This window comes from Acipenser ruthenus, chromosome 34, assembly GCF_902713425.1.
Source record: "Acipenser ruthenus chromosome 34, fAciRut3.2 maternal haplotype, whole genome shotgun sequence".
Classification (NCBI taxonomy): Eukaryota; Metazoa; Chordata; class Actinopteri; order Acipenseriformes; family Acipenseridae; genus Acipenser; species Acipenser ruthenus.
The window spans coordinates 7,164,034-7,187,350 of NC_081222.1; the positions used below are offsets into that span (position 1 = coordinate 7,164,034).

A 23,317-nucleotide genomic window follows, 5' to 3' on the forward strand; every position below is an offset into this window, starting at 1 on the left:
TCGATTGACATTTAGTGATGTAATTTCCTCCCAGCCCGAATTCAGACTTCAGGCCAGCCAAGGAGTGAAACCGGACTGGAGAATTGGGAGCCAACTCGAGTAACCCAAGTTCTGTGGTTCATGGAAATGTGGTATAACTGGTGGTGAGAACAAACGAAGGCTTGACATTTGAAATTCAAAGGTGCATAAAAAAAGGTGCATAAAAACAAGTAGGTAAGCAGTTTTATTTTACATTTATGAAAAAAAGAATACATCTAGCTGAAGCATAAAAATAAATAATAAAGGTGCATATCTAGTACAAAAATAAATGAACAATGAATTTACAACAGAGTGTGCGATAAGACATATCTTACCAGTATATGTTGTAAATATTACTGTCATTTTAGATTTCACATTAGTGGAGCTGAGAATTGGAAATGTTATAATTTGCACTATTGCACAGTTGAGAATCCTGAGGCAAAGCGCACCAGCTTGAGGGCGGGGGAAGGGCTTTGCATTGGAACATCACATCAGCTGCAAAGCTTAGGTGCAGACAGAAGTAAGACATCACTTAAAGCTTGATCTCTATTAAATTACATCATCCCCACCTGCGGGGGCAGTGTATACATTTGAGGAGGTCAAGCCTTTAGTCCAAGCACGTTCAGTGCTTACACATTCCTACAGAAGAATGTGTGCAATTATTAAAAAAAAAAAAAAAAAAAACATAATGAAATATATATTAACAATATATATTAACATCACTCTTGGACTGATACACTAATGACCCAGTTGTGTCAATGAGTTTTGCAGGTGTGAATGCTCAGTAATGACTCAGTTGATTCAATGAGTTTTGCAGGTGTGAATGCTCAGTAATGACTCAGTTGATTCAATGAGTTTTGCAGGTGTAAATGCTCAGTAATGACCCAGTTGATTCAATGAGTTTTGCAGGTGTGAATGCTCAGTAATGACTCAGTTGATTCAATGAGTTTTGCAGGTGTGAATGCTCAGTAATGACCCAGTTGATTCAATGAGTTTTGCAGGTGTGAATGCTCAGTAATGACTCAGTTGATTCAATGAGTTTTGCAGGTGTGAATGCTCAGTAATGACCCAGTTGTTTCAATGAGTTTTGCAGGTGTGAATGCTCAGTAATGACTCAGTTGATTCAATGAGTTTTGCAGGTGTGAATGCTCAGTAATGACTCAGTTGATTCAATGAGTTTTGCAGGTGTGAATGCTCAGTAATGACCCAGTTGTTTCAACGAGTTTTGCAGGCATGAATGCTCAACAATGCTGTTAAAAAGCCAGGCTTACCCTTACCTGGACCCTATGTATATGTGAGGAAGAAATGGAAAAATCAGATTGCTGCCAATCACTGCGCTGAACTCTAAAATTGTGATTTGCTAAATAAAAAACAATGACAATAAAGTGTCTTAATGAATTATTAGTGCTTTAGAATGTAAAGCCTATAATTACCCAAAGCCTGCAAAGGATCGGTGCCATGAAGGTGGGCATGTAATGGAGACATTCACATTTTGTGGATAGGCAACTTATCACAATGTGACCTTATGTTACCACCTTTAAAAAATCAGCTTGGTTCCAAACAGAGACAAGTAAAAAATATTGCAGATTTGGGCAAAAAACACTATTTGATTTTTCAGAAATATACGTTGATAGATGAAATGGTAGTTATATTAGTCCAGAGAGGATAGACAAAGAGAAGGAGATGCAATCCCTTTTATTGGACTGTTGTGGGGTGGCCCCACCCCTGTGTGTATTTTGTGTTTTATGCTTTATGTGGTGTGTTTCATGTTGTCTGTTATATGTGGATATAGTGGTGCACAGAATATAAATTGGGCTATGTAGCACAAGTGTTGTAATATGTATTTACGCACAGGGACTGCACAATCACTTCACATGCAGATAAAATGTGTATTCGTATGTGAGCACAGGGAGTGCACAAATGAGTTCAGGTGCTGGGATTCAAGTGAATAATTAATTAGTACTTGAATCCTGGCACAACTGTGTATATAGGTACACGTTTCTCTCACTCGGGGTTGTGTGTTCAGGAGTGGAGAACGGGAGAGAGAAGGAGAAAATAATTAAACAATAAATAAATGCTAAGCGTGCTGGAAGACCAGCACGATACTTGTTTGTTTAGTGTTTGTCCACCGTTTGTTTGTGTGTCTATTTGTTCTGGCCCTTGTGCCCTTTTGTTTTGTGTTTTGTTAAGTCTGTGTGTTTGTTTCACCGTCCGTTTATTCTTTAATAAATACTGAGAGCAGCCATTGCGACTCAGCTTCACCCCGTATTCACTCCATGTGTTTCTGTTCCGGATCTGATGTCATCACTACTGCCATCTTTGTAACATGGACTAACTAAACAAAAATGAATCACAAGCTTTCAAAAATCCTTTCCTGCTTCCACCTGAAGAAGAGACCTTTGAGGTCTTGAAAGCTTGTGATTATTTTTTTGTTTAGTTAGTGTAATAAAAGGCATCACATCTCATTCTCTTTGTCTATCAGAAGTATATAAAACCTAAGTTAGATTTTTGCCAAAATGTAAATGTTGCATTTCAGAGGGGGCAATTTCCCACCGCATAGGCACCCATTCATTAACAGTGATGTCTATTGACTTTCTTTATTCCATTGCACACGTACTCCTTTGCACGTAGAGCTGCAGTTATTGATCTCTGCTGTGGTTTCATTCTGAAAGACAAATAAAGATGGGTTACTGCAGATGAAACAGTCAGAGATAATGGGCAGAATTATTGTATCGAACACGTGGTATAATAACGAGAGCTTTAGTCGCAAGTGATTTTCAAACTAAATGTGTAATTAAATCAATCTGTTAATGCTTTGAAATTGAGTCCATGAGGAAGTTATGAATGCATTTCTCATTAAAAAGCTTAATTGTCACAGGTCACGTACATCACTTCCTGTCTCAACGACTAAATAAGGGGAACTCGTTAATAAAAATGCATGTTAACGAGATCAAGAAAAATGAATGGAAGCATAATTTGCTGTTATAGAAACTACTAGCATACAGCAAGATGGCTCTCCCACCAGCAAGCAGCAGCCAAATGGAAATAAAAAATTAATGGGAATATCTATTTTGTGTATAATTTGTAAACTTAATTTACAATTGTGCAGAATGTGCATTTATTAGATAACTTAACATATAAAATGCTGATTTACGATTATCTGGCATGTGGGTAAAAATCGGACGCCACAGATTAAAAAATGTAAACTTTATTTATTTATTTTTTGGATGCCATCTATGTATGTTGGTTGAAATTTGTTTTCTTATAAGAACAAAAGAACATAAGAAAGGTTACAAATAAGAACATAAGAAACTTTACAAACGAGAGGAGGCCATTCAGCCCATCTTGCTCGTTTGGTTGTTAGTAGCTTATTTGTTTATTATATATTTATATTTGTTTATTTAGCAGACACCTTTATCCAAGGCGATTTACAGAGACTAGGGTGTGTGAACTATGCATCAGCTGCAGCGTCACTTACAATTACGTCTCATCCGAAAGACGGAGCACAAGGAGGTTAAGTGATTTGCTCAGGATCACACAATGAGTCAGTGGCTGAGGTGGGATTTGAACCGGGGACCTCCTGGTTACAAGCCCTTTTCTTTAACCACTGGACCACACAGCCGCCTTATTGATCCCAGAATCTCATCAAGCAGCTTCTTGAACACGTACAGTATTATAAGATGTTATAATATATGCATACAAATGTGTGAAGGTGAAAGTGTGCACTGTACATAAAGTGTGGGGGGAGTCTGACAACATTGCAAATACCTTTAGGCAAAATCCATGTCAATGATCTTGATCACTTTACTTATTCCATTGGTTTGGAGACAATCTCGTCCGTGGCAATAGATCTTTTGAAAACAAGCCCTGACAGCCCCATATTGCACTTTTTAACTATTAGATTAAATGTTTACAGAATACTTAACAACTGCTTTAAGGACCATGCTGCATGATTTGTTTATTATTAATAGCGTTATACTTAGAACATAAGAACATAAGAAAGTTTCCAAACGAGAGGAGGCCATTCAGCCCATCTTGCTCGCTTGGTTGTTAGTAGCTTATTGATCCCAGAATCTCATCAAGCAGCTTCTTGAAGGATCCCAGGGTGTCAGCTTCAACAACATTACTGGGGAGTTGGTTCCAGACCCAAATCACGCTTTTATTTACAACAAAGTGAAAACATAGAAATTAAAACGTGATTTGGTATGATTTAATGATAACGCTAATAAATGAATCACGATTATAGCAGTAGTTTTTACGTATTCTGTAAATATTTAGTCTAATGGTTAAAAAGTACAATGTGGGGCTGTCAGGTCTTGTTTTCAAAAAAAATATTGGCAAGGACATTGTATACAAACCAATGGAATACCATGTGTGTATGCGTGTATGTGTGTGTGTGTATGTGTGTGTATTTAGAGAGAACGGCGTTTGCCCCTGATTCTGTAGAGCAGAAATGGAGCACTGAAATACTGCACTGAAATGATATTCTGAAGACATGTCTTGCCCCGTTATAGAGCGCCTGCCTCATCATTAACATATTCGCCGAAGCGATTCTGATGACAGTGCAGTGGGGTCCCAAATAGACAACTGAGCGCTGTGTTAAGACCCGCTGAAACCAGGTTTATTTAGTGGTGCAATCAGGAATATTAACCGTTTGCGGTCCTATGTCGGACCTGGTCCGACATTGCAATTATTCCTATCCGGTCCAATGTCGGACCCTGTCCGACATCATCAGAAAAATGCAAAAAACAGGTTTCTAGTCGTTTTTTCTCTGGAAAAAGCCGAGAAAACAATTTAATGGCCGAGTGGGAGCGACAGGATCTGAGACAAGCCAAAAAAAAAAAAAGGGCGTATCTCATGAATAGTCATACTTGCCCCTGGCATCAGATAACAGCGGCCATAAGGAAACAAGCTGGCTGTTACTGAATCAGCGCACAGAGAATATCACGGACATTTGCAGAGCTTTTTTGAGATGTTATAGTAATAAAATAATGACTTGGATCGCATTATTGAGGAGTTTGGTGATAAAACGAGTGATCAGAAGATGATTGATCGGTATGTACGACTATTATTATTATTATTATTTATTTCTTAGCATATGTGAAAGCTATAGCGAATGAAAGGGTGGGGCGGGGCTGGAGATGCCTAGTGAGTGCTTTGTTGATATGCAGGGCCTTTTAAACCTGTTTGACTGTGGAAAAAAATACTTTTAAACAGCGCGTCTAAAATTAACTGCGCGTGTGAAGATAAATTGGACCTGACGCGCCTGACACACACTTAATAAATGGACTGGAAAAGGGTTAACAATTGAACACACTATAAAAAGCAAAGTAGTCCTAAGTAACAACTGCGTGTGTTTGGACTGACACAGAAAGAGGAAATCAAAGAAAGAAAAGTAAAATAAAAGAATGACTAGGATGAGTGAGGGGTATTTTTCTCTGCTGTACTCCATCGCTAAATTATTGTAGTTCACATTTAGAGGATGCCACAATGATAAATAATTTGCTTTATTTATGTATTCATTTAAGATTGAGTAGTTTGGTATGTAACTATTCACAAACCACTATTTCCAACATCCTTACATTTACAGTTTGGAGGTACTGTAGAGCTATAACTACGTTACTACAAAAACAAATCCATAATTTAAAAAAAAATGATTTAAATAAAAAAATCTGATTTAAATCAAATAATTACGATTTTTTTCTTTTTTTTTCTTTAATTAAAAAATTGACCTTTTGAAAATCCTGCCCAATGGACCTTGTAGAATTGGGGTATTATAGTGTGCTAATGTCCTGCAGTGGAGACGGACACACACTTCCCAGAGTGTCTAACCACTGCACTGGAGAGCCAGGCTGGTTCACAAGAACAGCGTCAGAGCTCGTTGCACCTGTAGGGTTCAGAATCATCACAGCAGATGCAAAGCATGTTGGGAGTTCTGGTTTGATTGCTGTGACTCTGGGAATAGCAGTGGATTCATTACGTTGTTTTATGTTATTAGAATTGTTATTGTGTATTAACTGTTATTTGTTATGATGGATGATGCTTGAAAAGTTGTTTTGAAAAACTTGAATATTTTGGTGATCCTGATCATGTTTGTTGCCCTGAAGAGATGAAGCCAAAACGTCTGTAACAGTTTTTGAAGACATCAAAATGAATTTGCAGTGTTCTTGGGATGTTCTCACTCAGGTTCGTCCAGACAGAATATATTCTCAGGTTACAGTTTAACTAACCAGCATATAACAGTTTTTGACTGGTGTTATCTGAAACCCATCACTATCTCTTACCAGCTTATAGTGGTCTTTACACCATAGATAGATGGAGAGATAAACTGAAAGAAACCGCATGGATATTTCAATTTTGGTTGTTTGTGATGCCAGTATTCATGTCTCACCGTTATGATTTCCATTGGAACTGTAGAAGATGTAAGTTCTGAGCTGTCCTTCTGTTTGTAGATGCGTCCAAACCATTTCCTGTACTCCATTCTCACCTGGTGATAATGAAAAAGAATCAACAATATGCCAGCGTGACGTTCAGTCCCCAGGCTGGGGAACATTGGTTTCTACAACATTGACTGAAAAGACTGATATTGTATTGACTGTGGTACCAGTATTATCAGTCACTCTGCAGAAACCCATTCAGCGTGCTTCCTGTCTTGGCAGTCATCATTGTGCAAACCATTTTTGGGGATATAATGAAAAACAAATTACACTCAGTAATTCTGCGTGGCCATTAATAGATAGTTTGTGGAGTACCACGGAACGATGAAATGGGATGGGATGGAATGACTATTCAGGTGGGGTAAAATTGCCCGTAGATGCCTCACTTCCAATGCATTTATTCATCAGTCCCAGTAATAGTTGCAGAGCAGTATATAATGGTCATTGCAACTTGCAGGACCAGTGATCCAACTCAAGGGTATCCCTGCAAAATACTGGATAGTAGCATAGCATAGTTATATGCAGACAATGGCTTCTTACCTGCTGGTTTAGCACACAGTGCACCAGGAAAATAAAGGGACCCTGCAGTGAGTTAATAATGACAAACGCAAATCTGAAGAACTCCAATCCTTGAAAGAATCCCAGGATCCAACTACAGCCCATGATGAAGCAATGCGCAATGGCTTTGAAAGTCAGCAGTCTAAAGAAACACAAATCCACAGAATTAGGTCACATAGTCCAGTAGAATGCAGTTCTAGTGAATGTGACTGTGATAGTGTGCGTGGATGATTCACACATGGACACGTGAGTCACACAGCTGAGTTGCAGGGATATGGTGGGCGGATCGAGACAGTGAAAATGGTGGACTTCCACAACCGGGTGTAGTACAAATAATAGATTCATTTATTAAATGTAACCACAATAGAATGTGGCCCCCAGAAAACTAGAATCATTGGAACAGCAAAACAAAACTATTTACAGTAGGGTACCTTAGTGTGGCAAGTAAGGGGTAATATGTCCTTAAGGCAGGAAAAAAAAGAGATTTTAGGGAACTCACCACCTTTTGAAAAAAGAAAAGCAGATTGCCCCCTGGAACAATGGAGAAAAATGTAGAACTACTGCCTACTGTTTGTGGTGAGTGTTCTCTGCATTTTATTAATATGTTGTGGCCACTGTTTTATATGTGTGTGTTTTATGTGTGTAGTTTATAAATTGCTTGGCTTGTTTTTAATAGTTGCTGAGAATACCCTGCGATGCCACAGCATTTATGAAGAAATTGTTTTAAAGGAGAATTTTATTGGGATTGATTAAAAGCTGATTGCTTTGCCAATGCATTTTTTCACTTTAGAAATCTGGTTGCACAATGTTTGTAGATTGATGTTTGTGTTATTTGCACATTGTTATCTTAAGATATTAATATGCATTTTTAATTTTGATATTAATTCATTTATTTGTTGTGTGTAGTGTTCTTATTCTGTGTGGCTTTCTGTGCTTGTGTAACTTTGTCAGGAGTTAAGAGGCATTTGTGACATCCTTTGACTCATACAGCAACTTTATATTAAGTCGTCTCAGCATTCATTTGACTTCTTTTAATGAATGAGTAGTGGCCCTGTATTATATAACATAAAGGGAGCCCCCATTACATTAGTAGCATGCATCTTCAGCTCTTTGTAGCTTTGTATTGCTCAGTCCTATCCTAGGTTACCCTGGCGGATGGCGGGTAAACCATTCTCCATTTACAGTTTTCAACCACCGCCCCCACAATACAGAAGATCATTAACATTAATTAGAAGGCGAATCATGCAATGTGTATTCCCTGTTTGTGTATTCTTTTGTAAAATAAATGGTTCAATATTGATGATGTACCAGAGAACAGAATTCAGCAGTGTACTTCAGAAGTAGTCAGAGATAAGAACATAAGAAAGTTTACAAACGAGAGGAGGCCATTCAGCCCATCTTGCTCGTTTGGTTGTTAGTAGCTTATTGATCCCAGAATCTCATCAAGCAGCTTCTTGAAGGATCCCAGGGTGTCAGCTTCAACAACATTACTGGGGAGTTGGTTCCAGACCCTCTCAATTCTCTGTGTAAAAAAGTGCCTCCTATTTTCTGTTCTGAATGCCCTGTTATCTAATCTCCATTTGTGACCCCTGGTCCTTGTTTCTTTTTTCAGGTCAAAAAAAGTCCCCTGGGTCTACATTGTCTATACCTTTTAGGATTTTGAATGTTTGAATCAGATCGCTGTGTAGTCTTCTTTGTTCAAGACTGAATAGATTCAATTATTTTAGCCTGTCTGCATACGACATACCTTTTAAACCTGGGATAATTCTGGTTGCTCTTCTTTGCACTCTTTCTAGAGCAGCAATATCCTTTTTGTAACGAGGTGACCAGAACTGAACACAATATTCTAGGTGAGGTCTTACTAATGTATTGTAAAGTTTTAACATTACTTCCCTTGACTTAAATTCAACACTTCTCACAATATATCCTAGCATCTTGTTGGCCTTTTTTTATAGCTTCCCCACATTGTCCAGATGAAGACATTTTTGAGTCAACATAAACTCCTAGGTCTTTTTCATAGTCTTTTTTTGTGTCAGCAGAAACTCACCTGGTGTCTTTCACTTTGGACACGTCCGTGTTGAGGCCACACATTTGCGATCTTAAAGTCCAGAGAATTGCAATGAAGAGAATGGTGTTTACCTGCGGGGCAAAGGTGTGTACAGTTTAAATCTCTTCAACACCTGTTTATTTTACAAAACTAGAACAAGCAATTATAATAACAGAATTCAAAGGGTCTATTCAGATGTACTGTGAATACCACCATTGTTTAAATATTAAATAAGGATATGTGGAGTCTTGAGAGAGGCTTTCATTCAACACTGGATGAGCACGATGGTGCACAGGGGCTGGGCTCAGGGACGGGTGTTCATTTTCTTCTTGGCTCAAGTTTGTTGTTTATTTTTTCAGTGTTAAATAGTGGAGGCAGAAGTCCATACTGTATGCCACTCTTTGTCTGTCCAGTTATTATTATTATTTGTTTATTATTTGTTTATTTAGCAGACGCCTTTATCCAAGGCGACTTACAGAGACTAGGGTGTGTGAACTATGCATCAGCTGCAGAGTCACTTACAATCTCACCCGAAAGACGGAGCACAAGGAAGTTAAGTGACTTGCTCTTAAGTGGTTGAGGTGGGATTTGAACCGGGAACCTCCTGGTTAAAGCCTGTTTCTTTAACCACTGGACCACACAGCCAGGGGTCACACAGATTAAAGTTACTCTGGACATTCTTTGACACAGGGTTATAGAGAGCGCCTCATAATCTGTGGGTATGTGGAGGCTGTCTGTCACACTTGAGATTGTGCATACATCATGAACATGGCATGGATATCTACTTACAGCGATTGTGACACAAACAGGACCAAGAAAACTCCAGACAAATCCTCTGTCATGACTCAGCCAGCAACTGAGGAGCACAATAACAGTAACAATTACACCTACACTACCTTCCCTTGTAAACGTTTACCACTTATTTTTGCACTTTTACCATGATTGTTCTATGATTATATTATGCATTTACCTAAGTTTACCCTGGTTTGTCAATTTTTTAAAATATACTTTGCCATGCTTTCACTGTGCTTTATTACTCTTTGCTGTTCTTTTACTGAGGGAAGCTTTTACAAGGGTTAATTGCCAACAGGAACTGGAGCACAGTTTATACAAGAAAATGCAAGTGCACTACAAACAAAAAACAATTATTATGTCAAAGAATAAAAAGCTATAACATTTGCAGCTGGTTTCACAGGCCCTGATTAGCACTCATCTTGGACGACCTACTGTATTGTTATTTTAAGTCAGGTAGTCCACAATCAGTACTAATTGGGGTCTGTGTAACCAGCCGTTAGATTGTTTGCTAGCTTGTAAGTTAATAGACACCACTGCTCTGTATAGTCTCTGTATATTCAACACACACATTTTGAACAATGCTAAACCCATTTGTAAACGTTAAGAGTGAACTAAGAGAGTTGTGAGAATCGTATGCTAATGATGGGGTTTAGACAATATAATGTTTGGTTATTACATTATCAGACACCACCTGTTAAAGATAAAGAGGTTGAATTAATACTCACAATGTGTCGGTCCCATACCCCTCCTTAAAGACTCCAGCAGACACAGCCACGATGAGAGCAGGAGAGCCGTACCCAGCCAGCAGCAGGTACCTCCTTCGCAGCCCCTGCCTGCTGCTGTACTTCACCACATTCAGGTTTCTCACCAGCAGGTAGAGCTGCACTCCCTCCAGGCACATCCAGGCAAAACTGGCCGTGAAGAGGTAGTGCAGGAGCCCAGCTATGACTGCACACAGCACCTGAGAAAAGACAGGCAGAGGGGCAGGTCACCTGAGGTTTAAGAGATATACAGCATCCCGCGTGATGATACCATAGACTGCAGAAAGGCAGGAGTGACTAGCTTCAATGTGGGACAAACGCAGGTGGTGAGACACGTTGGTTGATAGAAGTGAACACATCCAGAAAAAGTCTGTCATTACCAAACTAATCATTTCAGGGGATCAGCCTGATTGCCCTTCTCTGCTCCTTCTCAAGTGTCTTCTTTTATTCATAGTGAGGTGAACTGAATAACACTCAGTATTCTAGCATGGTCTAACTAAAACTACCTAGGCTTGAATACTGCTATTTTGTCCATGTAACCTAACATTCTGTTTGCCTTTTTGTTCTCCATGATGGTGAGATCGTAAGAAGTTTTCAGACCACAACTCCCCCAGATTCACAAAGGTAACCACGTCATGTTACCTTTCATTTGAGTGTGGTTGAGGCAATGCTAAATCTGGAAAGCTATGTTCCCTGTTTCTCCAGGTTATTCATTGTAGATGCTGATGTACTGTAACAGCAGACACTCAAGCAGGAAAACACCACATCAGCTTTATGTGGAAAAGTAAACTAACCTTTAACCTGGCATTGCATCAAACTATACAGTCAAAGTGTGTGCTTTTTAAAGTCTTCTATTGTTCTGTTTCCCATTTGTTTTGTAACCTGAAAACCCCTCTGTATCTGCAGGCAGTGACTCACCTTCTTTTCGGTTCTGGACACCCCAACTAGAAACAGGAAGTGAGCCAGGAAGAGACAGACACTCAGGTGCAGGTGAATGGTGGTGTTGGCTTTCTGGATTGAACGGCAGAATATGAATGTAAAGATAGCCAGGCTGAGGCAGACCAGGGATGCGATCACTGCAATGTAGTTGATCACTGTCAAGGCAACATTTTCTTGCATCTGAAAAAAAGACAATAACATTTTAATCAAAGTTTTGGAGTTTCTAAAAATGGCCACTTGGGAATATGTGAGGCATTCTTGGGATTGTTCTCTAAAACAAGCCATGTATGTCTCATATGGCCTGAGGTGAAGGTGTAAGGATATTCATTGTTTAATGACTGCAGTTTGGTAAAGTAAAAATGTTGATCTCACAAATTCATAAAAAATTCACAAAACATGGCTCAGCTTACACTTTGTCAAAGAGGCTGTGATACATGTGTCCCAATAGGCTCTATTCTCAAAACTGTAAGGATTGTTTTGTGGAATATTTTGAAGGACTGTTTTGGCTTAAATTAAAAAGTGGTTTGAAAACTCAGTAATCTTAATAAACTCAAAAAGCTTAATCTCAAAAAACATTTCATGAAATTCAAACTAAAAAAATATTCTTTAAAATGTGGTGATTAGGACGTAATGGCTTCTCAGTGTTATGTCTTTTACATGGAATGTTCTCTTTAGTTAATTAAAAGCTGGTCTTTGAAAATATGGAACAATGTGTCTCAACTATCAGTTACATTACTGATGAAACCTGTTGTTTTTGTATCAAACCGATTTTAATTATTACAAGTAAGTACACACTTGGTTACTTTTGACTTTCAAGGTTGTGCAGTTGCTGTGAAAATGATTTCTGTGTAAGGTAACTGGCTACAGACTCTAGAATACAGATTACATTTGCTGCTTCTTGCGATAATGAATGGGTTTCTTCTTCTAAACACGTACCTGTTGGAATATTAATATTTATCCAAGAACTACTGTTTCATTTGTGTGATGTAAATACCTGTGATTCGTCTAGTGCCATTAATACAGCGAAGCTGGAGAGGTGGTCACAGCTGCACACAGTGTGTGTTTGGTTGGAGTGTAACTTTGTGCAGCCTTCGGTGGACCAAGAGCTTTCCTTTCCTTTGTATTTCCAGTAGACACATATCGTCTCCTCTTTGGTTTTCCTTAACTAGAAAAGAACATTGCCAAACTGTTAAACCACAAACTGTGTACATTAACAACCCTCTGTGTCTACAAAGGCTTCCATGATTACAAATATTTGTGAACTTCAGTAAACCAAACTGTACACTTTACACAAGTGCCAAATTAACTTAGTGGGTGGTGTCTGAGTTTAGCTCAGAGAAACTAGATTAATTAATATTGCTTTTTTACATTTCATTTACTAATGTATGATGTTTGCCAGGCCCGTGCCGAGCACCGAGTACAAACGAGTACTTGTAACAAGTACTTTCCTGAGTTCAATTAATACAGTTTTTTTTTTAAACAGCTCATGGTTCCAATACTGCAGTGGTGACAGTCACTCTCAAGTATAGAGGTAGAGAGCCAATCCAGGGGAGAAGGAGGACGGGCCATCAGCTACTGCTTTCTTCCACTGTGCATTTTGTTAAAAAGCACAGGAATAGTAAAGTATCCCTCCTGTAAGAGGACAGTGTTTTATCTTAACAAAGGTAAGGGGTTTCTTATGCTGTTAAACAGGGTACTTTTTCTTGCGGCGTCTTTAAATTCAAGACTTCTGTAGCAGGGTGATGAGAGATGAAAGGAGTGAAATCTGACCTCCAGACTGGTGGAGGCACTAGAGGGGGCCCCCTGCAGGGCCTCACCAAGATGGAACATGCCTTAAGCATAAAGGGCCAAATATTCAAACATCTTGCGTGTGTCGCAAGGGGAGTTTAGAGATTTTTTTCCGCAAGTCCTTTTTGCGAAAAAAAAGTAGCGCTTCTGAGTGAGATTCAAAATAGATGCTGCGTTGGAAAAAATTGGTTTGTGGGTTCTTTCGTAAGTGCTTTTCCCACAAATTTGGGGGAGGTGTCATGAATAATCCCGCAAATTCACCACCACGAGCTAAATTGAAAAGTTAAATTGCTCGCAAATTACAATGTTGCATGGAAATCACATAAGACTTGTTACACTCCTCTTAGTTATTTCGCAGGAAGTATTTCAGGACAATCTCTGTTTCTAGTTAAAGAGAGAACATGGGATTGGTTTGACCCATGGTCCGCGCTGTAGTAATATCTAACTATATCTAACATTATCAGTGCTGTGAATGCAATAGAACCTGCAGTTTATAGAGATTGCAAAAAAAAAAAAAATACTGTACATAAATAAATAAATAAATAAATAAATAAATACATTTCTGTTTAGGCTAGATAGTTGTTAGCTTGGTTTGTTTTTATTCTCTATTATTTCAATTCTATTCATTAAAAAAAAGAAAGAGAGAACCAGACCGTTGTTATTGTTTTTATATATTTGTTGAATAGGGGAAGTTAGCAGGGCGATGTTCCTGCGTGGGGGTAGGGGCACAGGCAGGCATGAACGTGTTTAAGTTCAACACTAACCCTAAATAAAATGTTGTTCCTGTTATTAAGCAGTAGTATAATTGGAAGAAGGGGTATTTAAAAGTAACAGAAGCCAGTTTTCACTTTAGTGAAGTAGGCTACTATATTTGTTTTCATTAAAAATGTGTTGTTTATTGAAATGAATGTTCCACTTTCATATTGAAGCTTGTTCTGTACTACTCATTCAATCAAACCAAGTAGTGTAGGAATTGTAGACGTTTTTCAAATCAAGTAAGCTTATTTCATTTGTGTATAAAAAATGACAATAGAGTCGCAGTCCTTCTTTCTCAGCCAGTGTCATCTTTATGGCACGTAAATGGTAAAGTAATGAAATGTCCCTGGCAGTGGACTGTCTCTGTTTAGCGCACGCAAGAACTTGCAGAATGGATGAAACTGTGTTGAGAATTGTAAGAAAAAACATTTGAGAGCAAAATATTTAATGACATGTTTAACTTTCACAGCTGAAGAGGTGCTGCGGCTATGCCTCGTCAAGCACAAATAATGCGTCTTCATTTTGCAAAAACTTGCGATGGTTATATACCGCGAGAGAGAGAGAGTTGCGGTTGATTTCCTGTGTTAATTCATGTTAATTTATTAATTTCTGCAGCGCTGAGATAATTGCAGTTTCTCCGCAACTCTTTTAGATTTCACTCGCGATTTTACGCAAAACATTCACAATGCAAGCAGAGCTGCGAGAAAGATGAGAAAATGTGCAAGATCTTTGAATATTTACAACAAAGTCCAGTTGTGACAGCCATCTTGGGAAGGGCAGAAGCACAGGTGCTCCAGGTTACACTGATGTCAAAGCCGGATTAGGTCAGAAATGTAATCGAATAGCGATTGGCTGTGATGGATTGATAGAGGCGGGGTCAGTGTGGAACAGCAGGGGGCTGAACGGTGGAAGACATAAGTCTAGGCAGAGACGGGACAAAACAGAAATAGAAATCAAAACCGAAACAAAAATACACAGGCTGCAGGATAATGTATTGCTTTTCTCTGGGATGGGAACTGCACTACAGGGCGAGTCGAAGAAGTGGTGGAAGGGGGAAGGCTGAGAGACAGAGGCACCCCGTACACAACAACACTGCTGGTGAGCGAGTGAGAGCCCTGACGAGCCCTGGACTACACGAGGGAGACGGCAACAGAGCAGTTATTTGTGTATATGTGTACTGTGCTTGTAAATATATTTGTAAAATTGAATGCACGTGTGGGATTTGGATGCAAGTGTCTAATTTTTATACTGTCTTGGTAGTTTCTGTATACACCGAAACTTTGTGTTTGTAAAAAAGCAGTAGACTTTGAAAGGACAGGTTTTTTTTTTCCCACCATTTTGTGTGGGCTGTTTAACAGGGCAGCACATTTATTTTACCAAGTCCTTTTGTCACCAAATGTTTTTAAACCGTCTGTCTGTACATTGTAAAGGTTACAGGTTTCTATATATTGAGCTTTAATCGCATTTTACAAAAAACAGCCATTATCTTTTCTTTTCTGAGTTGTCTCTCCACCTGCTGTATATATAAAAAAAATACATCAAAGAACACCTGAAACCCCCAAATAACTAATAAATAATAACATCTTGCAGATGTGTTGTTTTCTGTGAGCACACAAGAACCTCCCCATCACAATAACACAATGGAATCCTCAAATAGCTGGTATATTCATAATAATAGATATATCTTGCAGATTTGCATTCTGCTCTAAGTGATCTCATCACACTTCATCACACTGTGTTCATTAAGCACAACCTCCATCCAAATAAACAACTGAAATCCACAAATATCTAGTCAATAAATAATAATACATTCCAGACAATCAAGAATGAAACATTACATTAGGACTTCAAAACTATCATCTTTGTTTCAAAGACAGAAAAAGTACAAACTCATTATTGGAGAAACAGATTCCAGAAACATTCAAAATGATTTCAAACACCATAAGCAGTCATGTAAAAAGCAATTAAAATGAAGCTACTTACTCTTATTATTTTAAAACCTTGATTAGCTTTCATTAAGTGTTGTCCACCTACCTCATTGTGATGGAAGGTTAAATGGACTGGCTCTGAAAGTTTGTGGTGGTTTCTGCCTATAGTAGCAGTGACCACTTGTGAGTTTAACTGGATAGATGATTCATTCTTGTAAAAGCTCCCCTCCAAGATAGACTCCATCCCAGTGTATGAGACAAACCCAACTGTTATCTGATCTGTGGACACAAGCAGTTTAGGATTGGGTTTTTTGATTTTAAGGTTTTACCCAATATACCTCCATTCATCTGCATGGAATGTTTAAAATGTATATCAGTAATGACACCCCCCAGTTAGACTGTAAATACAGAATCAGAGCCATCAGTAACATGACTATCACCATGACGACTTGGTTTACTCTGTATGTAAATGAGGTACAGACAGACAGGTCCCTCTGTTAAAATTCTGACACCCTCAATAACTTGTGTTCCTAATAAAGCGTCCAGCCAGTGTAAGTAAGCAAGTGTGATATATGGACGTTTGACAGACAGTCTTATTTTACAGCAATTGCACAGTGCTGTCTTTAGTGAGATACAAACCTTCACAAAGTAAATGCAGAACTAACAGGGAAATGGAATTGCTAGAGGTATATTATTAGCCATTACCTTGCTTATTCTCTTCCATAAGTTTTCCCAACTTAATCTCCAGTGTGTTATTATTGGCTCGTAACTGTTCCTCTGATGTGTTGTGTTTGAATGGTATAATCAGCAACTCCATATCTTGAAGGAAAAGGCAGTTTGAGGTAAGGGAATTGCTAATCGCTAATTGCTAACCCAGCACTTTCCACACTGTATATACCGCACCTCTGGACAGTTTAATTGAATGTCACCAAAGAGCACAGAGATTCTATTTTTTATTAAATCCCCACTAAATGAGCTGCTACCTTCTGGTCACAATATTAAGAACTTAGAAAATGTATGAACGAGAGAAGCCATTAGGCCCATCTAAACTCATAGTAGCTGATTGATCTCAGAACGTCAAGATAGGTCTTGAAGTGTTTCTGCCTCAACTACATGACTAGGCAGCCCATTCTATACCCTCACCACTCTCTGTGTGAAGAAGTGTCTACTTTCCTCTGTCCTAAGTCTATCTCTACTTAATTTCCAACTGTGTCCTCTGTTCCTGGTTTCTGTACTGTGCTTAATTGGTTCAGGTTAACTACGTCATTCCCTTTCAAGATTTTAAATACTTCACTCCCCCTAACTCTTCTTTATTCTAGGTTAATAGATTCAGCTCTTCATAGCTCAGTCCTTTAAGCCCTGGAATTAGTCTGGTTGCTCTTCTACGGACTCCAGGACAACAATGTCCCTTTGATCCTGCGGTGACCAGAATTGGACACAATATTCTCAGTGTGGTCTCACCAGTGCATTATACAACCTCATCATAACCTCCTTGGATTGATACTCTACAGTTGTGTCTGTATACCCAAGCATGCTGTTTGCCTTGTTGATTGCTTCCCTGCACTGTGGTTGCTGACAGTGATGAGTCTATTACAACACCAAGGTCTTTTTGTTGCTGTGCCTGTTCTAGTTCTATCGTTTTATGTTCTAGTTCTATTGATAATGGGTAAAGGACTCCTCCTTACCTAGATTGTCTGAGCGCACATTTTTCCTTAACAGAGCATCTGAAGGCTCAGTCAACTGCAGCACTGCCCTCTCTACAGTGTCCAGGTATGCTTCAGCTGCAACAGACTTCTCATCCCTGGTCAGGTTACTCCACAAGGAAGTGTCATTCAGAGCAGAGCTTAAAACAACAGCCACTTGCTGAAAGAAAAGAATAAATGGAAGTCCATTAATCCCTGTCACAAAGACGGCCGGAGTGGGTGGCGTCAGACCAGAAGCAGGAAATAAACAGACAGAGACTTGTGGTTTGGTGGAGCTGAGCGAATGCTTTCGCTCAGCATTTAATAAACAGAACAGAAAATAAAAGGTTTGGAACACAAAAACACAGGACACGGCACTTGCGCCAAAACAAACAAAGACAAACAAACACGGTGAGCAGATTTTACTACTTATTTTACTTTTACAATTACCTCCATCTCCAATCCCGTTCTCCACTCACCGAACACCTAACCCTGAGTGAAAGAAACGTGCATCTATATATACTGTTGTGCTGGGATTCAATTACTAATTAATTATTCACTTGAATCCCAGCACGTGAATTAATTCTGTGCAACCCCGTGCTCACATATTACATTTAACCAGCACGTGAAGTGATTTGTGCTCTCCTCGTGCCTAAATACAAATCTACACTTTTTAAATACACGTGAAACACAGACCCGTTTATATCCCGTGTACCAATCTATACACCAACATTAACACACGCAACATACAACACATAACACACAAATGCACACAGGGCAGGGCACATTGCCACAATCCCTTAAGGGGCCGTCCAGAATTATCTTCTTTTTCTGAAAATGTACAAACTGCACACTGGGAGGAGGGGGGCTTGTGGGCTGTGTACGGTATTTGATAATGATGACACTTTTATGAAGATTAAAATATTCTGACTCCTTCCTGCAACAATGCTACAGCTACAATATGTCACACTTGTCATGATATTCTTACACTTCATTGAGAAAAGGATCCTGACACTGGCACAAAGTTTCTTCACACAGCGCAGAGTCTCATTGATCTCAAAAGTAAAGGGTATTAAAGGAACCAAGTGATTCTGCCTCAATAACATGACCAGGTAACCCATTCCATACCCTCACCATCCTCACTGCTATAAAGAATATTTTTCATAAAGCTATTGACCTGTCAGAGTGATGCTAGGAACATGGGAGTGAGGCACGAGCATGGAGCTGACTTTCAGCACAGGTAGTGATAGTGCATTGTGACTCGATTTTTAGTTGTAAATAAAGTTTATTGTTAAAAGGGAGAAGCTGCAGCTAGCTCTCTAGCTCTGAGCTGCAGGTGCTGTGAGCCGAGGTGGACAAGCGGTGTGAGTTTTAGGAATGTGGCTTTCTGATTCCTGTCGTCTCACGCCGTTTCTGGTTGAATTGGGTCACCCTCAGGCTTAATAGGCTATGTTGAGGCCTGTGCTCTAACTGACTAAACAACAAAGCAGTCATTCGCAAGGCGAGTGAGCGGGGAGAAGTGGACTGGCTTTATGTTCTTTAGTCCTGTGCAGCAGAAGGTACTGAGAGCTCGTGGGGGGAGGGGGAGGGTTCAGGTTTAGTAAGCTGTGTTCAGCTGCACTGATAAGGGTAAGAGAACTCTGATTCTGACCTGCACCTGATATCCAGATGTAAAGTTAGTGGAATTGAAGTTAGTGATGAGACAAAACCAGGCAGAGGAACTGTTTAGGTGACTCAATGTCCCTGTCTGTAAAAAAACAAAGAAAAGCACATATTACTATTTATCTTAATAGCAACAGAATGGAAACAGTTGTTTTTTTTAACATTGGGATGCTTACACAAGCACTCATTTCCAATATGTATAATCAGTGGCAGGCCTTTGTTAGTGTCTATAGTGATCACACACTATACTGGTGTACAGTATGAAGGGGTGTCTATAGTGATCACACACTATACTGGCGTACAGTATGAAGGGTAGACAATAGGGCAGGTATGGTGAATAATTGGGACCCTCCTACCTTTGTCTGAAATGTCACATATTTGCATGTTACCATCACCTGAACATCTGATACCTCTGTTTATTAAAACAGATAGAGAGAGGTGTTGGGCATTATTTCTTTTTGGGATTATAACGCTTGCTAGGGATGTGCAGAGTCTCAGATTTTCCAAGTCATTCCCTTTAAAATGTTTTAAGTTGCTAGGTATCAATTCAAATGGAATAACACTCCCTAAACACAAAGCTTTCCCTTGTTTGCCCTTGTCTGCACAATTATTGAGTAGCAATCAATAACAATCTGAATGAGTGGTTTAATATAGAAACTGTCGTGATCAAACCAACTCAAACCACTTACATTTTATCTGTGATCATTTGTTTTCCGTTTCATATATAATCATTTTGATTTTACTTCCTGATTTTCACTTTGCTCGTTTCCATAGAAATGCGTCAATCTCAGTGTGAGCAACATCTCTGCAGTGAATTGTGGGATTGTAGTCCTGGATAAGATTTTACCCCTGATTAAGCTTGACAAACAACTACATCTCCCAGTATACAAGCCCAGTAGATGATTAATTTAGGACGATTAGCTCTGAAGGTAAGGATAAGGAAATGGTACGTGACGAATCGGTGGCATTTGCTAGTTTTGCTGCATGTTGTGTTACAGTTTACAGCACCAGTAACAATGTCAGCACCTTGGGTGAAAGAAACGAGCCTCCAAGCAGCTTTTAAATCTCTCAATGCAGATTCCATTGCCGTGGATTGATACTCAATTGTATAGATGAGGACAAACAAAGGAAAGGCTGCTTTTCTTTTTGTGAAATTATCACATTTTCAACAGGTTCATTTAATACCTGCTGACAAAAAACACATAATCTGCATACAGTACCGCTATTTAATATACACCTCTCTGAATAGCGCTTAATTGTTTGGAGCAGTATAGATGTTTTTTAACAAACTGATCACCTACATTAATTGGAATATTGCAGGTTTTCCCATCTTGGATCTTTGTTAAATCTGAAAAAACAAAACAGCACGAGAATAAGTTACCAAGTAACAGGAACTAACACAAAATATAATTAGTGGAAAGTAGGGCTGTAACGAAGGGTACATTTTGACCATCAACGGTTCGGAACACATTACCGAACGAAGGTTCGAACCTTCGATGGTACTAATTTGCATAGTTTACTAGTGTCCGTCACCGTAGCTACTAAATTATATTTTATTGAAAATCTTATTATTTTACAGGTAATCCATATAAATGGAATAAAACATCCACATGCCGTTTAAAAATACGTTATATAGAACAGTAATCATGTTTTTATAATTACACGTATACACGTAATTGATGCTGCTTGAGATACTTACTGATACATATACAGTCGTGTAGGACCATAATGCAATTTGCTGCTATCGATTATCGTCTGTAAATTATCACGATAATCATGATTATTGGCTAAATCAATATGTAACTGTGACAGGGCAGAAGCCCTGCTGCTGTAAGTAGCAGTGTTGTAATCGAGTCACAAAAATTGGGACTCGAGTTGAGTCACAAGGGGGTAAAGACTCGAGTCGAGTCGAGTCACAGAGTTTGCTTGAGTCGAGTCGAGTCACCTATCTGACTCAAGTCAATTCGAGTCATTAGTTCTGACAGTTCGAGACAGTTTGATTTGATCAGATTCATTTTACAGGAGATTAGCAATCTGCAAGTAAAAAGAAAAGAACATTGCAATTACAAATTGACAATTATAAATGCACAATAATGTGGTCATGCTTGCCCCACTGATGTGCACCATTAAAGGTCCAAGGTTTCTGCCTTGTGTTTTGTCTCTCCGTTTCAGTGAATTCACGATTCCTTGGCCTATTTATAAGCAGATTTTGTTATTGACCATACAGAGGCCCTTTTACCTATGCTCAGTTGGGTTCGATGTACAATAATGGATACCACAAAACAAAAGAATGCATTTAACCCTTTGAGGTCTTATGTCAGACCTGGTCCGACATTGCAATTTTCCCTTTCTGGTGCAATGTCGGACCCTGTCTGACATCATCAAAAAGACGTAAAAAACAGGTCTCTAGTCATTTTTTCTCCAGAAAAAGCTGAGAAAACCATTCAATGGCCGATTGAGACCGATAGGAGCCGAGAGAAGCCGAAAAAAATAAATAAATAAAAGGGGCATATCTCATGAATACAGGAGTTTGGTGATAAAACGAGTGATCAGGAGATGATTTATCAGTATGCACTACTACGAAGAGGTATTATTATTATTTGTTTATTTAGCAGACGCCTTTATCCAAGGCGACTTACAGAGATTAGGGTGTGTGAACTATGCATCAGCTGCAGAGTCACTTGCAACTACGTCTCGCCCGAAAGACGGAGCACAAGGAGGTTAAGTGACTTGCTCAGGGTCACACAATGAGTCAGTGGCTGAGGTGGGATTTGAACTGAGGACCTCCTGGTTACAAGCCCTTTTCTTTAACCACTCAACCACACAGCCTCATATATTGTGGCGAACCTTGGTTCCAACAAGCAGGGGCTTCTCATAGTTAAACAATAGATATGCGTGTGTGTATATTTACTTATTTACACGTAACTCAGTTATTATTTGTTAATATTATATTGAAATACCTGAACCTAATTTGAATACATTTGAACTCATACAGACACACCAATAGTGATGGTTGTTTTGTTGTTTTGACATGTATTAATAACGTTTGTTAATATACTTTTATGGGGGGGGGGGGGGGGGTTGCCATGACGTATGAGGTAGGATCGGACGGGTTCGCCTATCTGATAGTGTCTCCCTGTATTATAACACCTCCAGTGGCACTATCATTAGGGAGACAGGATCGGACGGGTTTGCCTATCTGATAGTGTCTCCCTGTATTATAACGCCTCCAGTGGCACTATCATTAGGGAGACAGGATCGGACGGGTTCACCTATCTGATAGTGTCTCCCTGTATTATAACCCCTCCAGTGGCACTATCATTAGGGAGACAGGATCGGACGGGTTCACCTATCTGATAGTGTCTCCCTGTATTATAACGCCTCCAGTGGCACTATCATTAGGGAGACAGGATCGGACAGGTTCACCTATCTGATAGTGTCTCCCTGTATTATAACACCTCCAGTGGCACTATCATTAGGGAGACAGGATCGGACGGGTTCGCCTATCTGATAGTGTCTCCCTGTATTATAACACCTCCAGTGGCACTATCATTAGGGAGACAGGATCGGACAGGTTCGCCTATCCGATAGTGTCTCCCTGTATTATAATACCTCCAGTGGCACTATCATTAGGGAGACAGGATCGGACGGGTTCACCTATCTGATAGTGTCTCCCTGTATTATAACCCCTCCAGTGGCACTATCATTAGGGAGACAGGATCGGACAGGTTCACCTATCTGATAGTATCTCCCTATATTATAACACCTCCAGTGGCACTATCATTAGGGAGACAGGATCGGACGGGTTCGCCTATCTGATAGTGTCTTCCTGTATTATAATGCCCCTTGCTGGATTTTAATACAGTGCAGTCTGTTTATAAGAATCACATCCGTCCTGGGTGTTTTGATTATTATAAGTGGATGATTCTTAAAAGCGGACCGATAT

The 23,317-nt window shown here is 39.3% G+C and overlaps 1 protein-coding gene across 1 annotated transcript in view; it reads right to left on the reverse strand.

Moving 5' to 3' along the window:
* Positions 1-210: 210 nt before the first annotated feature.
* Positions 211-23,317, reverse strand: part of LOC117402131 (adhesion G protein-coupled receptor E3-like) — a 48,198-nt gene continuing 25,091 nt past the window's right edge. The window contains exons 6-18 of the mRNA XM_034910469.2: positions 20,673-20,719; positions 19,361-19,456; positions 17,713-17,890; positions 16,733-16,846; positions 16,134-16,306; positions 12,550-12,720; positions 11,535-11,735; positions 10,581-10,816; positions 9,850-9,916; positions 9,061-9,152; positions 6,996-7,155; positions 6,410-6,505; positions 211-2,683 (exon numbers count right to left, since the gene is read on the reverse strand). Coding sequence (XP_034766360.1) covers positions 2,603-2,683; positions 6,410-6,505; positions 6,996-7,155; positions 9,061-9,152; positions 9,850-9,916; positions 10,581-10,816; positions 11,535-11,735; positions 12,550-12,720; positions 16,134-16,306; positions 16,733-16,846; positions 17,713-17,890; positions 19,361-19,456; positions 20,673-20,719 — 1,712 coding nt within the window. The 3' untranslated portion in view covers positions 211-2,602. The remainder of the gene's footprint in view (positions 2,684-6,409; positions 6,506-6,995; positions 7,156-9,060; positions 9,153-9,849; positions 9,917-10,580; positions 10,817-11,534; positions 11,736-12,549; positions 12,721-16,133; positions 16,307-16,732; positions 16,847-17,712; positions 17,891-19,360; positions 19,457-20,672; positions 20,720-23,317) is intronic.